Here is a 10,641-nt window from a genome sequence, read left to right on the forward strand (position 1 = left end):
GAGATATGGAATATGTACTGCAGGTCTGGACTATGCGATTGCATTGATTCAGTCCACACAGTACATGACTGAATGCGCAAAGCGTGTCTAAGCGTGTGACCGGGAGGTTTACCGTTGTCTCGTCGTCAGATGACCTGACTATAGCTGGGGTCTAGAGTTGCAGGCAGAGCTGGAGTTACAGTCATGGGGAAGCACGGCTGTGTTGCTTGAGGAAAGAAAACCCAGACTGTGACCTCAGTGGTAGACACAAGAGAAAGGAGCAGAGACGGTCGGGTAATTGCATGTGTGTGGTGGAATCTGTGAAGCGATGGTGGCAAGGCAGGAGAGAAGGAGGGTGAGAGAATGCGATGAGAGAGAAACATTGTGACCTAATGCCAGGGAGTAAGAAATACAAGAAAAGAAAAGATTCTTCAACAGTTTTGCAACTGTACATTAGAAAAAAACAGATCAAAGGAATAACAAGTTATCTAAAGGACACAAAAAACAGTGCATAACAGGATCTAGTGATATATGACACCACAGAGTGCATTTTGAGGCGTACACCATGGTCACCTGCCAAAGGTAAATAAGAGCAGCTTTGTTTTATCCCTCCGGAGGCTATTCTTTTTTTTTCTTTTTCCTTCCACTTCCTTTTTGTGTATGCCCACTGCTGATTGTCTGACTGATCTGGCTGGTGCTCACATGGAAAGTAGGAAACTTTCACTTTCAACTGAATAGTTTTAATAGCAAAGAGTAGCAATGAGTTTTACAAATTTTAAATTGATGAGAAATTATTTCCAAGCCTGTCTCAACCCAGGGTCAGTTACTGTAGTTCTATCACATACCTCTGCTGTCACAGAGGGTTTTCTTTGGCTGTGCATTAAGGCACAGCCTGCAGCAATACTGGATGCTGAGAGATAACAGTCCTCCTCTAAAAGCTACAAAGTCCACAAGGTTGAAGGATGACAGTGGAGTAAATCACAAGTGTGTCAGTAAGGAAACCACTTGTAAACTTTGTGTTTTGCATTTTTCACCTTTTTTGCTTTTGTTCATGGGTAGGTTTAGGTACTAAATCCCATTTTTTAGGTTCAGTGAGTGTCTGTGTAGGCTTGTCTGAATCAGGAATTATACTTTCCGCGTCTGCGAGTCCGTTAGGTTCTGCTCGGGTTCCAGTGATGTAAATTTTGTCATCTGACAGTACCCATGCAGTGCATCAACCACACAATCGGAGGTCAAGGAGATATAACAGGAATGATTACTCAGGTCTTCAGCTGTCCATGTCCATGAAGTATAATCTGGGCTAAGGCTTCACTAACAGACCAGTTCTGTTGTTTAGCTTAAGTTTCATGAACATTGTGTATTCCCCACTTGGTTGGTTAGATATTGCTGTAGATTGCTTCCTGCTGCTTGCTCAAATTGGTCTCGAAGAGGTACCGAAAATCTTCTTGGGATTTGCTTCGGTTAATAGCAGATTGTGACGGTTGCCTGTGGTTTGCATAGAAGACGCCAACTCGTCTGCAAAAACTTGCACACCAACAAACCAATTATTCAGTAAGTGGTTGTCAAACTGTAAAAAATGTGATACAAACGGAGGCTGCTTGGCTTCACAGTAAAAGGCACGCCTCTTAAAATGTGTTTGTTTAAGAAGGCACAGTTTTTACTTTGCCACACACTGTTTGCAACTGATTACATAGCGACAAGTGGGAGCTTCCTGTAATCACTTGCCAATATTTTTCACTAGTGACTGGAGGTTGAGAGTGGGTCACTGAGCAGTCTCTAGGTCTGTGTCACTAAGGCCCAACTATTGCCTAAGCCTGTTGCATCACAATCACCAGAGAACACCTTATGCTTACCTTTGACATAACAGCATCTTTGAAAAAAGGGGCATGGGTTGGAGGATGGGCTGAAATTTACAGGTTTGTGATGAAAGTTATAAAAACTGCTTGTTTGTCACAGGATGACTGCAGTGTCTGCAGATGAAGTGGGTTTAAATTGTGTTTCAGTACTTTAATAAGTCATTGGCAGTACAGTATACATATAACTTTTAGGTTTTCATTTCAGCTTTTTTCAAATGTTTTGTAAAAAAAAAAAGAAGTAATAATTAAAATGGGAAAATAATCAAGAAGTTATTTTAAAGGCTAAAATGATTCCTATCTTAGTTGCAGCTCGAATCCGATAAGATTAAAAGAATGTCTCGGATGGAAAGTTGGGACAATTGTTTTTGTCTGTGTCCTTCCAGACGTTCCGTGCAAGTATGCAGAAATAAACTTTTTATAGCCATTGAGCAAAGTTAGAGCGAGATAACAAAAGCCAAGGAAAGCTAGACATAAGGAGCATGAGCGACATAAAGAGTCAGTCTGGCCAGTCGAGTTCAGTTCACTCAAGTTCTGTTCCAGCCACCGTTGGGCTGTGAGGTAAGTTACTCGATACCCGCGGACACAGACAGAAGCAGCGTGATTGACAACGTTTCTGTCATTCATTTCCTCCCTCTGCTGCTTCACTTCCAATATTTCTCTCATGGTAAAGTTTAAAGATGATTTTTATCTCCTCTCACAGCCGCGCAGCATCTGATAAAATGCCTTTTTGAAATATGACGCCCCGAGTCATCTGCAACTGGAAATACCGACATGGTTTACTTTTATCAGGAATTTACCGCTGGGCTAGAATCTATCACATGGAGGGTCTGGGTGACGGGGTAGCCAGGTGTCCGTGGACAAATTGTGGAGACCTCTTTGCACAGATGTACATACAGAGACCACAACATACATACATGCGCACATGCATGCTTATCAAGACATTTAGGGCGTGTGTGTGTTTGTACGGTCAGATCAAGAGCAGTTTGAGACACTTGACAGGCAGCAGGAAATGGCAGAGGTCGCTGTATCAAGACACGTGAGGCGAAGCTAGAGAAAGAGAGGAAAAAAATATTGTGGGACTAAGATAAGAAGGCAAGAAAAAGAAAAGCAAAATATATTATTGAGAAAAGTGCAAACCATTCGTCACAGCTGGAGACACCCTCAGCGCTCTATTAGCTGCTCGGACCCCGGCACTACTTGAAAACTAATTAGTTTTGTTAGCTCGGGAAAACAATCACAGCAAACATGCCCAACCCCAGAAACACACGCAGACACACACACAAATTCTAATCTTTGCCTTTCACAATCAGGAACCAGAGGAAATGAGATTTCGAAGGTGAGCATAACAGTGTGCCACACATCTGCAGAAATGACTGCCCCTGGCCAAATTCGACTTGGAAATACGAGGGTGACATTGACATAAAATATAGAGCAGAAATGCTTTTACATCAGGATGAGAGGGAAGTTCAGACACCGAGATAAAGCTCTTCAGACCGAATTTAAAGGGAGATAAGAGTGGAATACCTCTGATGGAGAAACAATCGACCTTGTCAGATTGTTCGTTTCTACTGCTCCGCTGATGTTTATGAATGAAGGTAGATTTAGAGAGCTAAGAGGCCGCAAAGTGAATGCGAATAGATAACGTCGAGTGGATTTGGACCAGAAAAGCAATCCTGTAATGTAGCTATGCAATTTTTTTTTACCTTTCTGCTGTGTAGAGAGCTCTCTGTGCCTCCACTGGTCACGGCTGTGGAGCATGTCATAGAAATGGTCTGGCTTTTTTAGGTAATACATCAGGAATACTGCAAACACCACGGTTACCTGTTAATAATTTTCCCTACAATAGGGTTCATTATCAGATAATTAGGCAGTTTGATCAACTTCATCTGGGACTTGGGTGATTCAGAATTATTGAAGAATGCAAACGCAGAAGGTCCGACTACAAATAAAGTATCTCGCTGATATGACTAGGCTGAAAATATCAAAGCTTCAGAACTGGTAAAACGTCCTTTTTTAATTAAATAGCTTGAAGGAAGCCAAACTCCTTGAATATTAAACACAAACAGCAATACAAGAAGTATCCAGTTTTTTTTTAAAAGGGTGATCACATTTATGACCAGACATTCGATGTCAGCTAAATACATTTCGATACTAAGAGCAAAGTAAACAGTTTCCATCACATCACACATCCATCGTTACCCATCTCATTGGTTTAAAGAACTCCAGTCCCTATAATTTTTGCAATAGGATGGTTAGATTTGGTTCCACAGATTCAGGTAACAAAGAACTCCTTACACACAGTGCAGTTGCTTTGTTGGTGCAGAACCTTTTTAGCTTTGAGAACCCATTATTGTGCAGCATTACAAGCTTAAGTTGTATGTCTTTGTGTGCTGCATCTGCCAATCCTGGTAGTCCTTTCCGTTGCCATTAATGTCAGTAGGTCTAAATTTGGACCCAGCAGTTTTTGCGTTGCAATGCTGGTGCTGGATTTGCAAGTGCTACAGTCTTTTATTTATGGTGGAAGTTTTTTGAGCCATTTCTAAATTGGGCAATGATACTTTGGTGGAAGAGGGATACAAGAGGTATGATTGCTTCTAAAAGCTCCCATTCACCATCGTTGGATCCCTTTTAGAATCATTATTAAAAATGTGCATGTCATGCTTGGCCAGTTTCCACAAAGGCTTTAGCTAAAGACACCACCAAAACATTTTAAAGCATGCTATAATCAAGCTGGAATTTTCTACTGTTAAATGCAATTACTTATTTTGGATGTGTGGCCTGATATAGGTGTCTGTCTGTGTATCACTTTGGTTATACAGAAACAATAATTATGGGGATTGTAACCATTATAGAGGCTAGGGAGACGACAGCGATGAACCTGCACATAGGTCATGTGCAGATTGGTTGCTAAACAGAAAGGGGAATGCACAAAGATAAACCATCAAAGACATGGATGAGAAGCACAAACAATGGCTGGAGATTTTTTATTTTTAATGCTTGGTTTCATAGCACTACAAAGCTCTTTGGGTTTTGACTTTTATCTTCTATGCAGCAGGTGGCGAGTTAAAGACTCAACAACAGCGCAAACGTGAACAAGTATAGCCCACATTGCCAGTTGTTTCAAATAGTTTTGACTCTGCCCCCAACTTCCAGACACATGTCTGCAAACTGCAAAGCTCTCTTTAGCACCGGCACATCTGAGTGGCTGGTGTTTGGGTTGCGTGTTAGAATGAAGCCTGATAGGGTGCAGCGCTGATACTCGTGCTCTCAAAGCTGTTTTATTACAAAGTATAAAGGTATCTTTTGTCAAATTAAGAAGTTCAAGTGTGGTAATAATAGTGACATTTTAACTGACATTTTAATTCAGAATGACATTTCCCCTGATCACGCAGCAGTAGATTAGATCAAGGAAGGTATTTCGATATCTGAAACTGAAGCTGGCATGTTTGAAGTGCCTTTGTTTCTTAACTCCGTGTGATGTGTCCACAGCCTCCATCTCTGACGACAGAGGAAGAAGGAGCTGCCTTCGACTCAAAGTCTTCGTCAGGCCTCAGAGTGAGTCCCAGATTGTTGTGTCTGCTCTGCCTGGTTTTCCATTCTTTATGTGTGCCAGCGTGTGATCGGACTGCGCGCGTGTGACGTTCAACTCGTCTAATCTTCACATCTCCTCTCTCCTCTTTGTTTCTCTTAGACAATTGTGTGAAAAACTCTGGGACCGTGGAAGAAGGAGTCAATTTTGATGATAATAGTCACAACTCCCTAGAACCTGGAGGTTGGTGGGAATATACTGTACAGTTCATGATGTTTGTCAGTGTGTGATGGTGACAGAGTCATGTGGGATAGATAAAGATTATTCTGAACACGTTGTGATGGACAGATTAACCATCGAGTCAGAGGTTTGGATGACGTTAGTCAATAAAATGATCGACAAAAATTTAGTTGATAGACTGACATTCAGGTAATCGTGATATACCGAGATTTGGATTTGCATCACTATTTCCCAGTGTGTCACTTAAATACAAAGCTGGAGGATGAAGTAGGTTAGCTATGATTAGCAGAAAATAAATGGCAGCTCCTTTTAATTCAGTTAAATGTAGGTGTCGTGTCTTGGCTAGGTGTCGTGACTTCCTGGAGTCTTTGGTGGCTGCAGTATCAGGTGACATAGATATGAAAGAAAAAAAACTTGGACATAGGGCAGATGGATAGATTTTTTAGATGGAGCTTTGAATAGAGTTAAGGTATTAGGTGCAAGGCGTAACTCTAAAATTACACCCATAACAAGGAACTAGCAAAATCTGATGTTTTTAGCCATCTTCTATGACAGGACATTGTTTTAGCACCCAGCATTTCCAATAAGGCAATAAAAAGCTTAGTTAGCTGTGTGTTAGCAGGCTAGTTAGTTAAGGCATTTGTAAATATAACAACATTACTCACTGCATACAGGTTAAATATTGTCAAAATTTGCTTTAAGCTTAATTTAATCTTTTAGTGCCGCTTGTCTTGTGCCTGGGATCCACTTTTGTCACATGCTAGGCTCGTTGTTTTCTTCATCAGTTTAGAAGAGCTCAGTTCTTTGTTCTTCAACGTGTTTCTAGCGCATCCCACCAAACTGCAGCTTTTAGGCATTTATCAGTTGATTTTTGATAGCAGTTAGACGTGACAAGGAGGCCTCTAAACTAAAAAAAGGCAGTCGAAAGCCATGACTTTTTCCTTCTCTGTTGCTGGTGGGACTTTATTGGGCTCCATCTCTATATAAAACATTTGTAAAGCTCTTTCTGAATCTTTTGTTGCCTTTTAAGATATTTCTGTCACTAAAGGGAAAACAGTGGTACAGCTGCTATCAATTTGTGACTGAATTGGGTCAAGTTACAGGCAATCTGTTGGAGATTAAAATTAGCAATAATCGCAATTTGTTGTCTGCAAACACAGAAATTTGTGTTAACCAGAAAACTATATTCAGTCCAACCAGAACCTCATAGATATAAAACAGAAATTCAGAAAATTCTTCATTAATAGAAACGTAACTTCTGCAGGACAGCAATTTAACCACGCACGGCTGGTCTGCAAACGATTCATTAGTGGGTCAAATACACCTTCCAACCATTCCCTGCATGCCCCCCCCCCTCCTTGAGCCTGGTTCTACTGGAGGGCTCTTCCTGTTAAAAGGGAGTTTTTCCTTCCCACTGTCACCAAGCACTTGCTTAAAGGGGCTTGTTTGATTGTTGATGTTTTATGTGCTATTGTAGGGTCTCTGCCTTACAATATAAAGTGCTTTGAGGTGGCTGGGCCATATATAAATAAAACTGTATTAAAATACACAATCAAAATTTTGCATGAGGGAGTCTTCTACTCAAAATCATCACACAATTTCAGCAGTTTTCCCTGTTAACTGTGCATTTTCATCTGTTTGCTCTTAGATGGCGTCAGTCACGAGTCACCAGAGCCAGCAAGAAGGGATGTGAACTCCGCTGGTCGGTGCCAGACTTCAGTTCTCCTGCTCAGCTCCACCCTCATACTCCTGGCTGTCATCTTGTCTTTATAGCGGCGAGATGTAGAAATCAGGGATGGACTGTCCTACCTGGAGCACAGGCCGCTCTACCCTGCAACCTCTCCCCTCAAGGAGCACTTTTAAAAGAAAAAATGAAATAAATAAAAAAAATTAAAACAAATCACTGACAATCTCTCGTTACAAAGAGAGAGGAAGGGACTTCGGTGCTGAAGCCTTTGATGTTTTTTGACTTTGTAAAATGCCAACTAGTTTGATTTTTGACTTTCTGGCGAGTACCGATGGTCGTGGCGCCCCCAGGTGAAAGCGTCTTTTACCTGTTCGCCTTGCTACCATTTAAAGTATGCAGATATTACACCTTTTTTTTTTTTTTTTGCATTTAAAACAAGCACAGAAACATGCTTTTAAACATATAAACACACAGGACACAATGTCTACACAATCAGTACACTTTTTAACGCGAATGGCAAAGAAGCACAGCAGGACCCCTCTGAAGTTTACAGATGAACTCTGTTTTTTTTTTGTTTTTTTTACATTACATAACCTCCAACATGTAACATGATTAAATCTCACTTCAACGTGGAAGAAGATCCTGGAGCGGCACATCGGCAAAAAGGAAAACAAAGAAAGATGCTATTTGTTGGAGACTGTTGGTACAGGCGTGGAGGTACTGGGCGGGTCTTTGATGGATTAACCTCTCTCTCAGGTTAAAAAGGATGCATTGTCTCAGACTGTGGAGGACCCTTTATGAGAGATTAAAAAAAAAGAAAAAGTTAAAGAAGCACTCATCTTTTAGTGTTTGGATAGGGGGCGATTTTAATGGTTGATTAATGTATGTGTTTGTTTTATTTTTTAATAATTCACATAACTCAATTGTAGCAGCCAACACGGGTGTACAGTAAAATATTTGAATGGCGCGTAGACAACGATACGGTCTTTTGCCTGACGAAATGTATTTTCCTATTTATTGTGAAGTCCTTGTGCTTTTTTCTGTTCTGGTTCAGTCTGTAAGTACAGTAGAAAGGCAATAAAAAACAAACACCCTTACCCGTTAAGTTAGTTTATATTACCCACAGTTCATTTGATACTATTAAACAAAAAAACAACAACAACAACACAGTTTTACGTATCTGTTTGGACTGCTCGCTGATGATGGTTTTTAATTGTTTTTAACAAAGTCCGGGAAGAAGAGGAAAAAAAAAAAAGTCTGATGTGCTATCAGGGTTTAGAAATCGTAGAATATTTGTGTTTGAAATGTCATTAATGAATGTCACAAATGTAGTTTTACTGTTACACTATTGTTTTTGTGAATCACTGTCATAACACAAACTATTGTAAATAGAAGGCAAAGTTCCTACAAAGTTCAGGGATGTGTCCATGCCTAACATGAGGTCCATTTTTTCTTTGTTTCTAAATCAGGGAGAATTCTCTTCCCTAAAATAAAGTAGAAATTTTATGTGGCGAAAAAAGTTTCAGTGAGATGGTGGGCGAGTTACATAGCAGGTGGAAGAAGTGTGCGTAGGATGGTCGGGACTGTGATTCATTTACCCTCTTTGATGTCGTGTAAAGTGGCGTCTGTACAGAAAATACACCGGGGGCACCCTCGTACCAGTTATTTCTGGAATGAAAAAAATCGACCACCAGGGGAGATGGAATAAACACGAGGTGGTGTCCTGTTCTCTTGGGGCAAACTGAAACTGACCTGAGAGAAGGGGGGAAAGAGACGAAGAGGGTGAGATGTGAAGCACTGTAGTGCCCCTGCTGAGATCAATAATGCTCTTCTATTTTCTCCTCATGCGGCAGGAACATGTGGTAAACAGATCCTACCGTCACATTCACTCAGCGCCAAATAACACAGCCTTGCTAATGTCACTGCTAAAGAACAACACCTGTACTGCCTGCTTGTTGGAAGCACGGGAGTGTTAGGGCCACTGTGGGTTAAAATAAACCAAGTTAGGGAAAGAAACTGAAGTTTTGGTAAGAAAAGAGTAAAAGATAGTAATTACATTGCATATTTTTTAGGTTCAAAGTTGCAAATAAAAGAGAATTTAATCATTTTATGAGAAACAGTATGATGTATGTAAGCTACTTTCTAAGAACAAAGGATCATTTTACAAGTATATGAGTGCAAACTTAGTTGAAATCTTAAGATTACAACATAAGATCAAAATTTAAAAATAGTCGTAGTGGGTCATGTATTGTGACAATTCACTAGTATGAAACTGTTTTATTCCCCATATAATGTAGTAAAGTATTGCAACTTTTTCCCCTTAAATGAACAGTTGAACCTAAAGTCAAATATATATAGATATATATATACATATATATAGATATATATATACATATATATATCTATATATATATAGATATAGATATATATACATATATATATTTTATTTGATTGGCTACGGTGCTAAATATACATATCGGAATCAGAATCAGAAAGGGTTTTATTGTCAAATGTTGAGCAGGTTTACAACATTAGGAAATTGCTGCGGTACTTAGTGCAAAACATACTGTCAGGAAACTAAATGGAAGGCCTACATAGGTTAAGTGTATTTTTATAAGTTTTACAGCTTTTTCTATTGATAAAGACCCCCCCCCCCCCCACACACACACACACACACACACACACACACACACACACACAAACACACACTATAACATACAACCATAGACAAAATATAAATGACAGAAAAGTTCCTGTTTTCCACCAACTGCTTTAAAAATTTCATTTTTTGCCCAGTCCACAGTAAAAGAAAAAAAAAGACATTTTCTATTAATTAACAAAAACTTTTTCAATAATTTTACACATTCAATGTAGTTTCACTGGTTCACCCCACTTGAATTGCCCTGGCTTAGAGATAGACTGTAGAGATTTCTCTTGAATATAATGGAACTAAACTATGTTAGCCTTGTTATCCTCAAAAGGCGCCAAAAATATACATTTAAAAAACTTGGCAGAAATTCTTTGCAAACCTTCTTTTGAGCAGGAACTATTTTTTTTCAAATTACAACAGCCAGTTAAAGAAGGCATGCAGTTTGCTAACATCAGATTCATCTGAGGCAGGCGTGCCATGTCACGAGCACGTAATAAGACGTCACTTGCTTGCTAGGTGGTGTTCGTAGAAAGAAAATACTTCTTGCATAAAGTTTTTATTAAACAACCAGAAAGAGATACCTCTGGAGGTTTTCAAACATATATTTTTGGGAGTTTTGTTTTAGTTCTGTTATAAATATGTGTATCACTAATATGTCAAAAAGTTGGGCGACTGGGGTAATGATTTCAGTCTACAAGGA

At 39.7% G+C, this 10,641-nt stretch overlaps 1 protein-coding gene across 2 annotated transcripts in view; it reads left to right on the forward strand.

The window, feature by feature from the left end:
* The window catches only part of LOC134631013 (ephrin-A5b-like), an 82,909-nt gene extending 75,179 nt beyond the window's left edge, over nucleotides 1-7,730 (forward strand). Inside the window, exons 3-5 of one of the 2 annotated variants that reach the window (XM_063478906.1) lie at nucleotides 5,325-5,390; nucleotides 5,527-5,607; nucleotides 7,253-7,730. In XM_063478906.1, the coding sequence (XP_063334976.1) occupies nucleotides 5,325-5,390; nucleotides 5,527-5,607; nucleotides 7,253-7,377 (272 nt within the window). In that variant the 3' untranslated portion in view covers nucleotides 7,378-7,730. The remainder of the gene's footprint in view (nucleotides 1-5,324; nucleotides 5,391-5,526; nucleotides 5,608-7,252) is intronic. The other variant, XM_063478907.1, reaches the window with a different exon arrangement.
* Nucleotides 7,731-10,641: the final 2,911 nt, after the last annotated feature.

Source organism: Pelmatolapia mariae, linkage group LG7 (assembly GCF_036321145.2).
Source record: "Pelmatolapia mariae isolate MD_Pm_ZW linkage group LG7, Pm_UMD_F_2, whole genome shotgun sequence".
NCBI lineage: Eukaryota > Metazoa > Chordata > Actinopteri > Cichliformes > Cichlidae > Pelmatolapia > Pelmatolapia mariae.